Source organism: Bufo gargarizans, unplaced genomic scaffold, assembly GCF_014858855.1.
Source record: "Bufo gargarizans isolate SCDJY-AF-19 unplaced genomic scaffold, ASM1485885v1 fragScaff_scaffold_746_pilon, whole genome shotgun sequence".
Lineage (NCBI taxonomy): Eukaryota > Metazoa > Chordata > Amphibia > Anura > Bufonidae > Bufo > Bufo gargarizans.
In genome coordinates, this window is record NW_025334177.1 from 102,529 (window position 1) to 121,579 (window position 19,051).

Consider the following 19,051-nt stretch of genomic DNA (forward strand, 5'->3'; position numbering starts at 1 on the left):
TGCTTCCTATGTATGCTGCACTACACTTTGTAGTCCGACTCTAGGTTATGCCAGGGAATTTTCCTCCTGGCTCCTCAGGCTTCAAGCTTTGGCCTCCATGACCAGCAGAGCTTAGGGTGCTCTGGCTGGCGTGGGCACGTCTAGCAGAGATGTGCTGCTGCACACCCTCCCCTAGCAGGGGCTACGCTAGAACTGACTCCAACTGGTCCCCACCCTTCCTGCAGGAAAAAGGACTCGCCCACTTCACTACAGAGGGGGATTAGATTGGAATGGAAGGTTCCACTCTATCTAAATGTAGCTCTGCCGTGTTTGCTGCCACCTGCTGGTGAACAGTTGCATAACAAAATAGGAATCCACATTGTGTAGTGGCAAGGTCAGGAGGGCATTCCTAAACATGAGGCAGTGGCCAGGGTCCACACCTGCCGAATTTGAATGAAAGAACCAGTGACGTGCCTAAGTTGTTTGGCACCCAGGGTGGGTCTATACTCTGCCCCCCCCCCATACTTGAAAACATTGTGCCCCTCACAGTAGTAATACCCTCTGTGTGCCCCTTCACAGTAGTAATGTAATCTCTGTGCCCCTTCACAGTAGTAATGCCCTCTGTGCACCCTTCACAATAGTAATGCCCACATTGTGTCCCCTTCACAGTGGTAATACCCTCTCTGTGCCCCCTTCACAGTGGTAATACCCTCTCTGTGCCCCCTTGACAGGAGTAATGCCCTCTGTGCCACTTCACAGTGGTAATTCCCTCTCTGTGCCCCCTTCACAGTAGTAACGCCCTCTCTGTGTCCTCTTCATAGTAGTAATGTCCTCTCTGTGCCTCTTCATAGTAGTAATGCCAACATTGTGTCCTCTTCAAAATAGTAATGTTCTCTCTGAGCCTCTTCATAGTAGTAATGCCCACATTGTGTCCCCTTCACAGTAGTAATGTCCTCTCTGTGCCTCTTCACAGTAGTAATGTCCTCTCTGTGCTCCTTCACAGTAGTAATGTCCTCTCTATGGTCCTTCACAGTAGTAATGTCCTCTCTGTGCCTCTTACCAGTAGTAATGTCCTCTCTGTGCTCCTTCACAGTAGTAATGTCCTCTCTATGGTCCTTCACAGTAGTAATGTCCTCTCTGTGCCTCTTACCAGTAGTAATGTCCTCTCTGTGCTCCTTCACAGTAGTAATGTCCTCTCTGTGCTCCTTCACAGTAGTAATGTCCTCTCTGTGCCTCTTACCAGTAGTAATGTCCTCTTTGTGCCCCCTTCACAGTAGTAATGTCCTCTCTGTGCCCCTTCTCAGTAGTAGTACTCTGTCTGTGCCCCCTACACAGTAGTAATGTTCTCTCTGTGCCCCCTACACAGTAGTAATGTCCTCTCTGTGCCCCCTTCACAGTAGTAATGCCCTCTCTGTGCCCCCTCCACAGTAGTAATGCTCTCTCTGTTCCATCTTCACAGTAGTAATGTAATTTCTGTGCCCCCTTCACTGTAGTAATGCCCTCTCTGTGCCCACTTCAAAGTAGCAATGCCGTCTCTGTGCCCCCTACACAGTGGTAATGCCCTCTCTGTTCCCCTTCCCAGTAGTAATGCCCTGTCTGAGCCCCCTACATAGTAGTTATGTCCTCTCTGTGCCTCCTTCACAGTAGTAATGTTCTCTCTGTGCCTGTTCACAGTAGTTATGTCCTCTCTGTGCCCCATACACAGTAGAAATGTCCTCTCTTTTCCCATTCACAGTAGTAATGCCCTCTCTGTGCCCCCTTCACACTAGTAATGCCCTCTCTGTGAGTTCTTTCACAGTAGTAATGTCCCCTCTGTGCCCCTTCACAGAAGTAATGCCCTCTCTGTGCCCCCTTCACACTAGTAATGCCCTCTCTGTGCTTCTTTCACAGTAGTAATGTCCCCTCTGTGCCCCTTCACAGAAGTAATACCCTATCTGTGCCCCCTTCACGGCAGTTACTCCTTCTCTGTGCCATTCTCACAGTAGTAATGTCCTCTCTGGGTCACCTTCACAACAGTAATTACTTCTTTGGGCCCCTACACAGTATTAATTTCCTCTCTGTGCTCCCTTCACAGTAGTAATTTCCTCTCTGTGCCCCTTCACAGTAGTAATGTCCTCTCTGTGCCCCATTCACAGTAGAAATGTACTCTCTTTTCCCCCTTTACAGTAGTAATGCCCTCTCTGTGCCCCTTCACAGTTGTAATGCCCTGTATGTGCCCCTTCACAGTAGTAATGCCCTGTATGTTCCCCCTTCACACTAGTAATGCCCTCTCTGTGCCTCCTTCACAGTAGTAATATCCTCTCTGTGCCCAATTCACAGTAGACATGTCCTCTCTTTTCCCCCTTCATAGTAGTTGTGGACGTTTCAGCAGACAAGGGATTAAAATCCGTTTAGGTGATATGCCCCTTTCTGAGAGACAGGCACAGCTACTGCAGAACACCAACCTCCCGAACTGGATACAAAATAGCACTCCAAACTGGAACCTCGCAAATAGCTGTCAGCAGACGAACAGGAAAAGCGTCCAATCAGCTTACACTCCTGGCAATCAGTCTCTAACAGCATACAGGGAATCCCCCCAATAACGAGACAAGGCTCCGTGTTGAGGGTCAAGCAGTGATCTGACTGTACTTCAAGTACAGCCTCTTTTATTGATAAAAAACATAGTACTGCCCACAGGGTTTTGAAATCCAACCAATCAGTAATTCACAACACACACAATGTAAATACAGCAACCAATCGTTCCCGCCCCCTAGAGGACCAGAAGGGAGACTGCGACACAGGACAGATACAACATATCCCCACAATGCATCATGGTTTCCTCCTCTCTGCCTGGGAGACAACCGAAGACAATCCAATTATCTCTCAGGACAAAGGGGAGATCACCAATACACATGTGGAGACAACAGGACAGGAATCACCACCCAAACACACAATGGCACACCCCCACAGCAAACACAGACATGTAACATATCCCCAGATAGCTCAAGTCTGAGTGCATATCATTAGGTGAATGGCACTCAGAATACACGAATACAATACTATTAGCTATCTGGGTGCCTCACATAACATACAATTTAACCGAACGCATAATAACATAAAATACAATTCTACAGACAGATTTAAGCTGTGCGGCCGGTCTGTCTTCTCCTTTACAGTTACTATGGGCCATAATCCTGAGGCAAGAGGCCTTCAAACAGCCCCCTCCAAAACACCGTGGCGAGGTTGGTTTCGCCACAGTAGTAATGTCCTCTCTTTTCCCGCCTTCACAGTAGTAATGCCCTCTCTGTGCCCCTTCACAGTAGTAATGCCCTTGCTGTTCCCCCTACACAGTAGTAATGTCCTCTCTGTGCCCCTTCCCAGTAGTAATGTCCTCTCTGTGTCCCTTCTCAGTAGTAATGCCCTCTCTGTGCCCCTTCACAGTAGTAATGCCCTGTATGTGCCCCTTCACAGTAGTAATGCCCTGTATGTTCCCCCTTCACACTAGTAATGCCCTCTCTGTGCCTCCTGCACAGTAGTAATATCCTCTCTGTGCCCAATTCACAGTAGACATGTCCTCTCTTTTCCCCCTTCATAGTAGTAATGTCCTCTCTTTTCCCGCCTTCACAGTAGTAATGCCCTCTCTGTGCCCCTTCACAGTAGTAATGCCCTTGCTGTTCCCCCTACACAGTAGTAATGTCCTCTCTGTGCCCCTTCCCAGTAGTAATGTCCTCTCTGTGTCCCTTCTCAGTAGTAATGCCCTCTCTGTGCCCCTTCACATTAGTAATGCCCTTGCTGTTCCCCCTACACAGTAGTAATGTCCTCTCTGTGCCCCTTCCTAGTAGTAATGTCCTCTCTGTGCCCCTTCCCAGTAGTAATGTCCTCTCTGTGTACACACACACATATACACACACATATAGAGTAGATATATTTGCATGTAGTGATCTCCTCCACAGTATATGGAGCAGTGATCACTATTGCCATCGCTCATCCCCATACAGAAGCGTTCCTTCTTGACAATCCCCTCCTCGTCAGTGGAGGAGACACATTTAGATGCAGCGATTTTCTCCATAGTATGGGGAGTAGTGATCACTAATGCCATCACTCTTCTCCGTACTGACTCGTTGTTTACTGGCAGCAGATCGTGTTTACACAGCAACAATTTTTGTGTGTGCACAAACGATCAGATTACCAGATGAACGAGCGTTTAGAGGTAATTAGTGGTACATTTGCACCGCCAGATAATCGCTAATAAGCATTCTTTAGGATTCTTGGCCGGTGTAAAGGACCCTTCAGAAATACAGTACTCTCCAAGACCTTTATCTGAGATACAGGAGACTTGGAGACCTTTTTCTGACATACAGGAGACTCAGAAATCTTTATCTAACCTACAGGAGACTATGAGACCTTTATCTAAGATAGAGCATACTCAAAGACCTTTATCTGAGACACAGAAGACTAGGAGACCTTTATCTGAGATACAGGAGACTAGGAGACCTTTATCTAAGATACAGGAGATTAGGATACCTTTGCAGTGTCCCAGGGGGTCAGTAGTGTATGCTGGGCTTTGTAGTGCAGATTGACTCACTAACCTGGGATCCACTGTCGTCTTCAATTGGGGCAAATACTGGAACAGGCAGGTATTTAAAAGTTCGTGACGCCAGTGTCAATTAAACGGTGACACGCCGTGTATGGTATTGTAGAAGAATGAAGCAAGCACAGGATAGCCAACAAAAACTGGAACTTTTACTGAATATCAGTGAGTATAATACATGGACGCAGTTGGAAGCGCCGTTCCATGAAAGACAGTTGGTTTTCCATAAGAATACAGGTGGTTCATGGAATTACAGAATGGCCGGTCTTAGCAATGTTTTATACAGAGTGTTGATTACAGGAGATGCAGTACAGGCGGCTTGCACACTATTCCTGACTGGTCCTGAAACATGTGACTTTCTCTCCAAGGTCTAATGCCCTTTATCTGGCGTACCCTTGAAGCTGTCCTTATCTAGTACCTCCTCTGTTATCTTGAGTACCTCTTGCTTTATCTGATCGGCCTCTGTGGTATTCTATGTCTTGGCTGGTGGCTTGCTTATGCTGTTTCATCTAAACGGATGATGACTCAGGAGGGGAACCTTTTCCTTGGATCCGGAACCCGGTTACAGGGCCTTTACTACCCTCTCCTAGTCGGCAGGCTTCAGGCCTGCTCTGCTCTCACAGGCCCATAGCCTGGCCTTCACTCAGACACAGGATCATTTCTGACCTCTGCTCCCACTGTCTGAACCTACTACTACTTCCTGACTGGGCCTTATATAACCTAGGGTTCCCTAGCTCCCTCTAGTGACTCAGAGCTGGAATGACACCCTAGCCGGCCTGCACATGCACGTTTCACAGTAACAGGAAAATACATAGCAGTACATTGACAAGATGTTCTATACCAACCTCCCCAAAAATACAGGGGGAACGACAACACCCAAGTGACCCTTCTGTAGTGACGGGGTATTACTCTCCCGTACACTACACCTTTATCTAAGATACAGGAGACTCAGACCTTTATCCGAGATACAGGAGACTCTGAGACCTTTATCTGAGACACAGGAGTCTCGGAGAACTTTTTCTGACATACAGGAGACTCAGAAATCTTTATCTGAGATACAGGAGACTTGGAGACCTTTATGTGAGATACAGGAGACTCTGAAACCTTTATCTAAGATAGAGGATAGTCCGAGACTTTATGTGAGATACATCAGACTCTGAGACCTTTATCTAAAATAGAGGAGACTCCAAGACCTTTATCTGAGACATAGGAGACTCTGAGACCTTTATCTGAGATACAGGAGACTCGGAGACTATTATCTGAGATACAGGTGACTTGGAGACCTTTATCTGAGATACAGGTGACTTGGAGACCTTTATCTGAGATACAGGAGACACAAAGACCTTTATATGAGATATAGGAGACCTGGAGACATTTATCTGATATACAGGAGACCTGGAGACCTTTATCTGAGACACAGGAGACTCAGAGACCTTTATCTGATATACAGGAGACTAGGAGACCTTTATCTGAGATACAGGAGATTAGGATACCTTTATCTAAGATACAGGAGACTCAGACCTTTATCCGAGATACAGGAGACTCTGAGACCTTTATCTGAGACACAGGAGTCTCGGAGAACTTTTTCTGACATACAGGAGACTCAGAAATCTTTATCTGAGATACAGGAGACTTGGAGACCTTTATGTGAGATACAGGAGACTCTGAAACCTTTATCTAAGATAGAGGATAGTCCGAGACTTTATGTGAGATACATCAGACTCTGAGACCTTTATCTAAAATAGAGGAGACTCCAAGACCTTTATCTGAGACATAGGAGACTCTGAGACCTTTATCTGAGATACAGGAGACTCGGAGACTATTATCTGAGATTCAGGTGACTTGGAGACCTTTATCTGAGATACAGGTGACTTGGAGACCTTTATCTGAGATACAGGAGACACAAAGACCTTTATATGAGATATAGGAGACCTGGAGACATTTATCTGATATACAGGAGACCTGGAGACCTTTATCTGAGACACAGGAGACTCAGAGACCTTTATCTGAGATACATGAGACTCGGAGACCTTTATCTGAGATACAAGAGACTCTGAAACCTTTATCTAAGATAGGGGATAGTCCGAGACCTTTATGTGAGATACGTCAGACTCTGAGACCTTTACCTAAGATAGAGGAGACTACAAGACCTTTATCTGAGAAATAGGAGACTCTGAGACCTTTATCTGAGATACAGGAGACTCGGAGACCATTATCTGAGATACAGGAGACTCGGAGACCATTATCTGAGATACAGGAGACTCAGAGACCATTATCTGAGATACAGGAGACTCTGAGACCTTTATCTGAGAAACAGGAGACTCTGAGACCTTTATCTGAGATACATGAGACTCAGAGACCTTTATCTCAGATACAGGAGACTCTGAGACCTTTATCTCAGATACAGGAGGCTCGGAGACCTATATCTGAGACACAGGAGACTCCAAGACCTTTATCTAAGATACAGGAGACTCAGAGACCTTTATCTGAGACACAGGAGACTCCAAGACCTTTATCTAAGATACAGGAGACTCAGAGACCTTTATCTGAGATACACAAGGCTCAGAGACCTATATCTGAGACAAAAGAGACTCCAAGACCTTTATCTAAGATACAGGAGACTCGGAGACCTTTATCTGAGACACAGGAGACTCCAAGACCTTTATCTAAGATACAGGAGACTCAGAGACCTTTATCTGAGATACAGGAGGCTCGGAGACCTATATCTGAGACACAGGAGACTCTGAGACCTTTATCTGAGACAAAGGAGACTCGGAGACCTTTATCTAAGATACAGGAGACTCGGAGACCTTTATCTGAGATACGGGAGACTCTGAGACCTTTATCTGAGATACAGGAGACTCAGAGACCTTTATCTGAGACACAGGAGACTTGGAGACCTTTATCTAAGATACAGGAGACTTGGAGACCTTTATCTGAGATACAGGAGGCTCGGAGACCTATATCTGAGATACAGGAGACTCAGAGACCTTTACCTGAGATTCAGTAGACTCGGAGAGCTTTATCTGAGATATAGGTGACTTGGAGAACTTTTTCTAAGATACAGGAGACCCGGGACCTATATTTGAGATACAGGAGACTCGGAGACCTTTATCTGAGATACAGGAGACTCCAAGACCTTTAGCTGAGATACAGAATGCTTGTTCATCAGGCAATTGTGATTTTTTAGCATGCTTAAAAATCACAATGGTGCCGGCGACAAATCACGCTGTGTAAGGCTGGTGGGGGGACCGCAACTGGAAGGACAGGGTACAGCTGATGGGGGAACCGATACTGGAGGGACGGGGTACAGCTGGTGGGGAAACTGCTACTGGAGGGACAGGGTACAGCCGGTGGGGGAACCGATACTGGAGGGACGGGGTACAGCTGGTGGGGGAACTGCTACTGGCAGGACAGGGTACAGCCGGTGGGGTGACCTCTACTGGAGGGACAGGGTATAGGTGGTGGGGGGACCGATACTTGAAGGAAAGGGTACAGCTGGTGGGGGGACCGCTACTGGAGGGACAGGGTACAGGTGGTGGGGTTACTGATACTAGAGGGACAGGGTACAGCTGGTGGGGAAACTGCTACTAGAGGGACAGGGTACAGCCGGTGGGGGGGGACCGATACTGGAGGGAAAGGGTACAGCTGGTGGGCGGACTGCTACTGGAGGGACAGGGTACAGGTGGTAGGGGTACCGATACTAGAGGGACAGGGTACAGTTTGTGGGGGAACCGCTACTAGAGGGACAGGGTACAGGTGGTGGGATGACCAATACTGGAGGGAAAGAGTACAGGTGGTGTGGACACCGATACTGGAGGGACAGGGTACAGGTAGTGGGGGGACCAATACAGGAGGGACAGGGTACAGGTAGTGGGGGGACCAATACTGGAGGGACAGGGTACAGGTAGTGGGGGGACCAATACTGGATGGACAGGGTACAGGTAGTGGGGGGACCAATACTGGATGGACAGGGTACAGGTGGTGGTGGTGGTGGGGGGAGGATGCTGCAGACCGTTGGTAAGTGAGGACAGATGACTGAGGCTAATGCTTAACCCCAGGATTGACCATAGCTTCTGAGGTCAGAGGCACCATCCTGCCAGTATCCTTGTCGACCCCGTGTTGATGCCACAGTCAGTACTCAGAGCCAACCGTGATCTAGAACTGGGGAGGACAATTGGCCCCTGGCCCTTGCTTTAGTCCTGGAGGTGATGGTTCTCCTGCTCTGTGTTTTTCAGCACGAGGACATGGACGTCAGCCGGATCCTTTCCCTGCCGCTGGTGGAGCTGGTGGAGCAACTGAAGAAAGGATCGCTGAGCCCGGAGACGGTGCTCCATGTCTACATGGAAAAGGTGAGGCGCATGTAGGCCCCAACGCCCCATGGGATGCCCCATTCCTGCACCTGAACTAAACACCTTATCGCACTTTCTGAAGTCTCTTACTTCTGATTTAAGTGAGATGAACAAGGGCCAACAAGGGCTAACGGGAAAATATGCTGCCGCTAACTGATACATGGGTACAAACCATCATTATACAGCCACCACTAGAACGAGCTCACTACATACAGATTATACAGCCACCACTAGAGGGAGCTCACTACATACAGATTATACAGTCACCACCAGAGGGAGCTCACTACATACAGATTATACAGCCACCACTAGGGGGAGCTCACTACATACAGATTATACAGCCACCACTAGGGGGAGCTCACTGCATAAAGATTATACAGTCACCACTAGGGGGAGCTCACTACATACAGATTATACAGCCACCACTAGAGGGAAACAACTACTCATAGATGATACAGTCACCACTAGAGGGATCTCACAACATATAGATTATACAGTCACCACTAGAGGGAGCTCACTACATACAGATTATACAGCCACCACTAGAGGGAGCTCACTACATACAGATTATACAGCCACCACTAGAGGGAGCTCACTACATACAGATTATACAGCCACCACTAGAGGGAGCTCACTGCATACAGATTATACAGTCACCACTAGAGGGAAGTCACTACATACAGATTATACAGTCACCACTAGAGGGAGGTCACTACATATGGAATATAAAGCTACCACTAGAGGAAGTTTACTACATACAGAGTATTTGGCCACCAATAAAGGGAGTTCACTACACACTGATTATGTAGCCACCACTAGAGGAGACTCGCAACATAGTGGAGGCTGTATAATCTGCATGTAGTGAGCTCCCTCTAGTGGTGGCTGTATAATCTGTATGTAGTGAGCTCCCCCTAGTGGTGGCTGTATAATCTGTATGTAGGGAGCTCCCTCTAGTGGTGGCTGTATAATCTGTATGTAGTGAGCTCCCTCTAGTGGTGGTTGTATAATCTGTATGTAGTGAGCTCCCTCTAGTGGTGGCTGTATAATCTGTATGTAGTGAGCTCCCTCTAGTGGAGGCTGTATAATCTGCATGTAATGAGCTACCTCTAGTGGTGACTGTATAATCTGTATGTAGTGAGACCTCCCTCTTGCAGTATAATCTGTATGCAGTGAGCTTCCTCTAGTGGTGGTTGTATAATCTATATGTAGTGAGCTCCCCCTAGTGGTGGCTGTATAATCTGTATGTAGTGGCCCTCCTCTAGTGGTGGCTGTATAATCAGGTGATTTTCCTATTTCATGACGTAAAGTCATGATTTTATTAAAGACACGGAGGCGAGTATTGCTATTCTCCTTCTTTACTCTGACCAATAGCAGCAAAGATAAAAAGAAAATATTGAACATTTGAACAGCCCCTCCCCATAGTCCCAGTATAACAGGCCACTCCGCCTGCAAATCCTCCTCTTTCTTTGTAACTCAAGTCCGAACATCCAACAGAACCGGAAAACCAAAAGTCCCAGAACATCGTGGAAGAACAACCGCCTTCCATCCGGAAGCGAAACGGGAAGAGCCGGAAACAGCGCCGAAGGATGCTCCTTGTCCTGTCCACATCAACCGAACGGCCGGAACCCAACTGCCGACGACGTAGACCAACAGACACCGCACACCGGGCCGGTCTCAACCTGAAAAGGTGAAAAAACAGAAAATGACAGTAACAAAATTGGGACATGGTATCCAAAATCAACTGGTTGCGATGAACCTACTCAGGAAAAACTCATAGAGTTAAGATCAACATGCGCATGACAACAAATCAATACTATCTGCAGAATAAACATCACTCAGAATAATAAACATACATATAGGGAGGGAACTCAGGGTGGGCAATACTCGCCTCCGTGTCTTTAATAAAATCATGACTTTACGTCATGAAATAGGAAAATCACCAGATTTTATTACAAGACCCGGAGGCTCGTATTGCAAGTTCAAAGTTAAGACAAATTCTCAATGATTGATGAGAAAACGTGAGGACCTGGCCGAAAGTAAAATTCTCTGAACGTGGATACTCTGGACCAGTCCGCTAATTTCAAAATGTCCTCCAACCTGGCGCCAGACACCGCCAAAGAGGTAGCGGATGCCCCCCTAGCGGAATGTGCCGAAAAAACGGAAGTGTCCACGCCCGCCAATTCCATGATCCACTTCATCCACCTAGCCAGCGTGGGAGTGGTCACCGGGGCAAAAGGACGAATGGTAGAGAGGAAAAGATGAGAAAACTCCCGTGATCGATGAAGGGAAGTGCGAGCTTCATACAGCATTCCACCGGACAGAGAGAAGGCGAGGCCGGGAAAGCCGGATAAGCGACTGAGCGTATGTGAGACTTGGTCCTCCTAGAGATGTCAAAGGAGACCCCCTCCGGAGTATACGAGCGGGCATCATAATCCAAAGCCCGGACGTCAGACACCCGCTTGCAGGAAATTAGACAGAAGAGAGTGACGAGCTTCGCCGACAGTTGCCTTAAGGACAGGTCTGAATTCTGAGGCCAAGAAGATAAAAAAGAAAGGACACAAGACACGTCCCAAGTAGCCGAAAATCTAGGTCTAGGAGGCCGAGACATCCGAGAGCCACGCAATAGACGGCATATCAAAGGATGTTGCCCCGCAGGAGTACCGTCAAACCCCTGGTGGGACGCAGAAATGGCCGACCTGAAAAGGCTGATCGTGTGATAGGCCTTGCCCTGGTCGAAAAGAGAAGATAGGAAGTGCAAGATCTCCGTCACAGGTGCCGAAACGGGATCCAAGTCCCTAGCCACGCACCAGCGATCCCAAGATCCCCAGGCAGATCTGTAAGATCTTCTGGTTCCTGGGGCCCAAGCGTTCTCCAAAAGGACTCTAGCTGTTCCCGAAACTCCCGGGACCTCCCAGGGTCCCCTGAAATTCGACACGCCAACAGGCGCAGGGATCCGTCCATGAGAAGAGGATGTAGCTGGTGATTCGGACCTCGGAGGAGAGTCTGAGATGTCGGGAGCAGGTACGGGGTCTCTATCATCATCTCCAGAAGGTGAGGAAACCACGACTGGGAAGTCCAAAACGGGACCAGCAGAACCAGATCCGCTGAATGACGGCGTACTTGAATCAGGGTCCTGGGAATCAGCTGGAAGGGGGGGAATGCGTAAAGCAGGCCCCGTGACCAATCCTGTAGGAACGCGTCCACAGCTTCGGCCTCCGGGTCCGGGAGCCAACTGTAGAAACGTGGCAGCTGCATGTTCAGGCGGGAGGCAAACAGGTCGATACAGCAAGGCCCCCAAAGAGACGTTAAGGAACGGAACACCGCTGGATCTAACTGCCAGTCGCTGGAGTCGGAGAGATATCGAGAGCTCCAATCCGCCCGAATGTTCTGGACGCCCGGAAGATATTCCGCCAAGACAATCAACTCCTTGTCTAGACAGTAGTCCCAGAAATCCTTCGCCAACCGAGATAGGATGGTGGAACGTGTACCGCCCATGCCGTTGATATAACGCACTGCCGACACGTTATCCATGCGAAGTTGAATGCAGGCCTTGGCCGTGTCTCTCGTGAAACTCTTGATTGCGAACGAACCTGCCAACAGTTCCAGCGCATTGATATGGAATCCCGCTTCGTCCGCTGACCAGCCGCCTCCGGTTGAGATCCCCTCGCAGTGAGCTCCCCAGCCCGACAGGCTGGCATCCGAATCCACCACGAAGTCCGGACGATGACCGAAAATAGCCTTGCCGTTCCAAGCCTGTAAATTGTGGATCCACCAGGATAGCTCCTCCTTGGTTTCCTCGTCGAGGGAAATCCAATCCGCATAGGAAGCCCCCTTCCGGAGGTGGAAAATCTTCAGTCGCTGGAGGGCCCGGTAATGTAGTGGGGCTGGGAAGACCGCCTGGATAGAAGATGCTAGAAGGCCTATGATCCTGGCTAGTTGACGCAACGGGATCTGGGAGGACGACCTGGCTCTGCACAACTCCTTCCGAATGGACCGAACCTTGGTCGGTGGTAGGCTGAGAGTCCCTGCCGTGGAATCCACCAGAAACCCCAGGAACTCCATCTCGCGAGCCGGGGTGAGACAGGACTTCTCCTGATTGAGAAGGAAACCCAGATCCAACAGGAGATCCATCGTCCAGCGAAGGTGATTCAGTAACACCGCATGATCCTGTGCCATGATCAGGATGTCGTCCAGATAGACGATGAGGCGAACTCCCCGACTGCGCAGCCAGGCCATAGCAGGGCGCATCAGCTTGGTGAAGCACCACGGAGCAGAAGAGAGGCCGAAAGGGAGGCATGTAAACCGCCAAATCCTGTCCTTCCAAAGGAAACATAGAAGGTTCCTGGACGCGTCCTCGACAGGGACGGTAAGATACGTGTCCTTCAGGTCCAACTTGACCATCCAATCGCCCACCTGAAGTAGGTCCCGCAGGAGATGGATGCCCTCCATCTTGAAATGGCGGTACCTGACGAACGCGTTGAGAGCGCGTAAATTGATGACGGGCCGTAGCTGGCCCCCTTTTTTCGCCACCAAGAAAATGTTGCTGATTATCGCACCAGTGGATGCCGGAGCCGGCTCTATGGCCCCTTTGCGGAAGAGATCTGATAGCTCTGAGTCCACAAGTATGCGGCTCTCTACCGACAGCACTGCCGGGTGTGGGGGCGGAATGGATAGGTGAGAAGATGTCAGCTCTATGTGGAAACCCCTGACCGTGGAGAGAATCCATTGGTCCGAGGTGATGCGCGACCAAGCTCGAGAAAAGAGCTGGAGTCTGCCCCCTACACAAACAGTTAAAGAATTGAAATGAGGCATCGGTCTTACCATAAGGTCGTCTGGAACCAGGGTTTCCTCTGTATCCTCTAGGCCTCCAGGATCCTCCCCGGGAAGGGAAAAAGGATGATGTCTCTCGCCTCTGCTCCTGGAACGCAGGTCTCTGGGAGAAGGAGCCTCTGCCCGTAGCACGGGATTGAAAATGGGCACGGCCGGACAGACGGCCCCTGAAACTGCCGGCCCTGGTAGAGACCCTACCGTGAAACACCCTTTTCTTTGAACTTTGGGCCTTATCGAGTGCTGTAAAGGCACCGACAAAACGTCCTAAGTCCTTAATAAAGGACTCGCCAAACAGTAAGCCCTGGGCCTCCTTACCGGCTTCGGTAAGCGCCAAGTTGGATAGTTTAGGCTCAATCTTGAAAAGTATGGCCTTGCGCCGTTCAATAGCCAGGGACGTGTTGACGTTTCCTGCCACACAAATCGCGCGCTGCATCCACTCGCGCAGCTCTAGAGGGTCTACCTGCTTACCCTCGGCCTTGGCAGCCTCGGCCAGGTCAAAAATCTTTGCCAGGGGGCCAAATATGTCCAGGAGCTTGTCCTGACAGGCACGCAGGGCCGACTCCAGACCCTTCCTCGGATTCCACCCAGATTTGGTGAGGAATTGGGTCATTTTGGGGTCTACCGCTGGAGTCTCGCACACCCTGTTGGGAATTACGGGTCTGGGGCATTCCGCCCTAAGCTTGTTGCGCGCCTCTTTGGAGAGGGGGCAACGCACGCGGGCCTCCAAATATTTGGAGACATGCTCCAACGGCAACCACTCCGCAGACCGAGGGTGGTGTAGGGAATCCGGGTCGAAGAGAGGCTGCCCTGATGGGTCCGTCAAGGACACGTCTGCTGCCGAAAGCATGGAGCTGCACCCGGGTAAGGGGTTAGAATCTATGACCCCAGAAGGGTCGTCCTCTGCCTCCTCAAAGGCATCACCTATCGCCTCCTCATCAGAACCGACTTCAGAGCCGGAAGCTGTATCCTGCAGTGCTCTAGCACTTTTCCAACTGCGCGTATGTTCTGCCTGACGCGTACAGGCTCTCTTGCGCGAACCCAGCGCGCCAACATTGGTGGAGACAACGTCACCCGTCAAGCGTGTTCTGGAGGCAGGCCCTGGCCCGGTTGGTTTAGAAACCGTAGCGGGCTGTGGGGTGGTAGAGGCGGCTGGATGGGAGGCAAGGGCCTGGGCAATAGACTGGGATATGACCGAAGTCATTGATCCCATGGCAGCAGCAATCACATTAGACAAAGTAGTTTGGAAAACCAGGGAAGGATCCACAGAGGGCGTCCCAGTATCACAATCATCCCCAGAAGGGGTTAAATCAGCCAGAGGCATATCCTCTTCTATAGGGCCCTGCCCACTGAGATCTGTATTAGGCATACTCACAGCCTGCCTCTAGATCGGTAGTGAAGGGGTTAATCTGAAAACTAATCCTACCTAAGTACTCCGCTGGTGAGGATTTTCCCCAGCCAGGGAGAGGAACTAGAGTGGGGGAGAAGAAAAGACCTGACAAAAAAGCGGGAGCCGGTAAGTAGGGAGGCCGCCGAGCACAGGAGCCGGAGAGCAGATGCCGAGCAGGTGCGCCGAGACTCCGGAGCGCCGCACTGACCGGAAGCGGAAGCGCCCGAGATCTCGCGAGATCTCGGGCGGAGCGAAGCGCGGCAAGCAGGAGCGCCGGCGGCAAGATCAGAGGTGAGCCGCGGCGCGAAAGAGAAGCGGATGGGGGAGGAGACCGCGGGGAAGTGCGCAGCGTGAAACGGCAAGCAGGGGAGAGAGAAAACTCAGTCAGATGTCAAAAAATTAAAAAACCCCGTTAGGGGAAGGTACAGACAGAAGGGGATGATAACCCCAAAGGGGATAATCGGACACACAGGGGGTACTCCTTAATAGCAGGGTCACCAGAGCTGTGCCAAGGAATTACACAGCATCAGACAATGGGAGATCCCACAACACAACCTGCAAACAATAGAATATCCCACAAAACCAAAAAAGGGGAAAAACCAATAAGATAACCGTAATAGTAATCAGACAAATATCAAAGGTACTTATCTCTGCGGTCAGCAGCAAAGAAAGAGGGGGATTTGCAGGCGGAGTGGCCTGTTATACTGGGACTATGGGGAGGGGCTGATGACATGTTCAATATTTATTTTTTATCTTTGCTGCTATTGGTCAGAGTGAAGAAAGGAGAATAGCAATATGAGCCTCCGGGTCTTGTAATAAAATCTGTATGCAGTGAGCTCTCTCTAGTGGTAGCTGTATAATCTGTATGTAGTGAGCTCCCTCTAGTGGTGGCTGTATAATCTGTATGTAGTGAGCTCCCCCTAGTGGTGGCTGTATAATCTGTATGTAGTGAGCTCCCTCTAGTGGTGGCTGTATAATCTGTATGTAGTGAGCTCCCCCTAGTGGTGGCTGTATAATCTGTATGTAGTGAGCTCTCTCTAGTGGTGGCTGTATAATCTGTATGTAGTGAGCTCCCTCTAGTGGTGGCTGTATAATCTGTATGTAGTGAGCTCCCTCTAGTGGTGGCTGTATAATCTGTATGTAGTGAGCTCCCTCTAGTGGTGGCTGTATAATCTGTATGTAGTGAGCGCCGTCTAGTGGTGGCTGTATAATCTGTATGTAGTGAGCTCTCTCTAGTGGTGGCTGTATAATCTGTATGTAGTGAGCTCTCTCTAGTGGTGGCTGTATAATTTGTATGTAGTGAGCTCCCTCTAGTGGTGGCTGTATAATCTGTATGTAGTGAGCTCATTCTAGTGGTGGCTGTATAATCTGTATGTAGTGAGCTCCCTCTAGTGGTGGCTGTATAATCTGTATGTAGTGAGCTCCCTCTAGTGGTGGCTGTATAATCTGTATGTAGTGAGCTCCCTTTAGTGGTGGCTGTATAATCTGTATGTAGTGAGCTCCCTCTAGTGGTGGCTGTATAATCTGTATGTAGTGAGCTCCCTTTAGTGGTGGCTGTATAATCTGTATGTAGTGAGCTCCCTCTAGTGGTGACTGTATAATCTGTATGTAGTGAGCTCCCTTTAGTGGTGGCTGTATAATCTGTATGTAGTGGCCCTCCTCTAGTGGTGGCTGTATAATCAGATGATTTTCCTATTTCATGACGTAAAGTCATGATTTTATTAAAGACACGGAGGCGAGTATTGCTATTCTCCTTCTTTACTCTGACCAATAGCAGCAAAGAAAACATTGAACATGTGATCATAGTCCCAGTATAACAGGCAACTCCACCTGCAAAACCTCCTCTTTCTTTGTAAACTGAGTCCGATAGTCCAAACTGAACCGGAAACCAAGAGCCCCAGAACATCATGGGAAAACTGCCATCCACCCGGAAGCGAACCGGGAACAACTGGAATCAAAACGCTGACGGATGCTCCTCATGCTGGAACCGAACTGCCGACCCTCCGAACCACGACGTAGACAAATGAAGACAGCACAGCAGGCCGGTCTCAACCTGAAAGGTGAAAACAGAGAATGATAGAAACAAATTGGTAAATGGTATCCAAAATCAAATGGTTGCGACAAACCTACTCAGGAAAAAACTCATAGAGTTAAAACCATTATGCGCATGACAACAAATCAACATCGTCCATAGTCATAAATATATAGATAGGAAGGGGAAAAACATAGGGCGGGCAATACTCGACTCCGTGTCTTTAATAAAATCATGACTTTACGTCATGAAATAGGAAAATCATCTGATTTTATTACAAGACCCGGAGGCTCCTATTGCAAGTTCAAAGTCTAAGACATGTTATCAATGATTGATGAGAAAACATGAGGAACTGGTCTAAAATAAAACTCTCTGAACGTGGAGACTCTGAACCAATCCACCAACTTTAATATGTCCTCCAGTCTGGCGCCGGAAACTGCCAAAGAGGTAGCAGATGCCCCCCTAGCGGAATGCGCTAAAAAAGAGAAGTGTCTACGCACGCCAATTCCATGACCCACTTTATCCAGCTAGCCAGCGTGGGAGTGGTCACTGGAGCAAAGGGGCGAATAGTAGAAAGCAAGAGCTGCGGAAACTCCCGAGATCGATGAAGAGAAGTGCGAGCTTCATATTCCTTGAGGCATGCCACAGGACAAAGTAAAGGCGAGGCCGGGAAAGCAGGGTAGGAGACCGAACGTATGTGGGTCTTAGTCCTCCTAGAAATGTCAAAAGTGACCCCATCCGGGGTGTACGAGCAGGCATCATGATCCAAAGCCCGGACGTCAGACACCCGCTTGCAGGAAATAAGACAGAAAAGGGAAAGGTCTGAATTCTGAGGCCAGGAGGACAAAAGTGAGAGGACACAAGACACGTCCCAAGTGGCAGAGAACCTTGGTCTCTGAGGCCGAGACATACGAGAGCCGCGCAAGAGATGGCAGACCAAAGGGTGTTGACCCGCAGGAGTACCGTCAAAGCCTTGATGAGACGCTGAGATGGCCGATCTGAACAGGCTGATTGTGCGATAGGCCTTGCCCTGGTCGAAGAGGGAAGACAGGAAGTGCAAAATCTCCGTCACAGGTGCTGAAACGGGATCCAAGTCCCTAGCCAAGCACCAGACAGCCCAAGACCCCCAGGCTGATCTATAAGATCTCCTGGTTCCTGGGGCCCATGCGTTTTCCAAAAGGACTCTAGCTGTTCCCGAAACTCCCGGGACCTCCCAGGTTCCCCTGAAATCCGACACGCCAGCAGGCGCAGGGACCCGTCTAAGAGTAGAGGATGCGGTTGGTGATGCGGGCCGCGGAGGAGAGTCTGAGACATCGGGAGCAGGCGCGGGATCTCTATCATCATCTCCAGAAGGTGGGAAAACCACGATTGGGAGCTCCAAAATGGGACCAGAAGAGTCAGATCCGCAACATAACGGCGTACTTGAATCAGGGTCCGGGGAATCAGTTGGAACGGAGGAAACGCGTAGAGCAGGCCCTTGGACCAATCCTGTAGAAACGCGTCCACCGCTTCGGCTTCCGGGTCCGGGCGCCAGCTGTAGAACCGTGGCAGTTGCGTGTTCAGGCGGGAGGTCGATGCAGAAAGGTCCCCAAATCGGCGTTAAGGAACGGAATACCGTTGGATCTAACTGCCAGTCGCTGGAGTCCGATAGATAACAAGAGCTCCAATCCGCGTGAATGTTGTGGACGCCCGGAAGATATTCCGCCAAGACAATCAACTCCTTGAATAGGCAGTAGTCCCAGAAGTCCTTTGCCAAACATGATAATATGATGGAACGGGTTCCGCCCATGTCATTGATGTAACGCACTGCCGACACATTGTCCATGCGTAATTGAATGCAGGATCTGGCCGTGTCCCTCGTGAAGCTCTTGATTGCGAACGAACCCACCAACAGTTCCAGC

The 19,051-nt window shown here is 49.6% G+C and overlaps 1 protein-coding gene across 2 annotated transcripts in view; it reads left to right on the forward strand.

Moving 5' to 3' along the window:
- FAAH (fatty acid amide hydrolase) overlaps positions 1 to 19,051 on the forward strand; it is a 126,863-nt gene that overhangs the window by 36,714 nt on the left and 71,098 nt on the right. For both annotated transcript variants that reach the window (XM_044273561.1, XM_044273562.1), the window contains exon 2: positions 8,788 to 8,901. In XM_044273561.1, the coding sequence (XP_044129496.1) occupies positions 8,788 to 8,901 (114 nt within the window). The remainder of the gene's footprint in view (positions 1 to 8,787; positions 8,902 to 19,051) is intronic.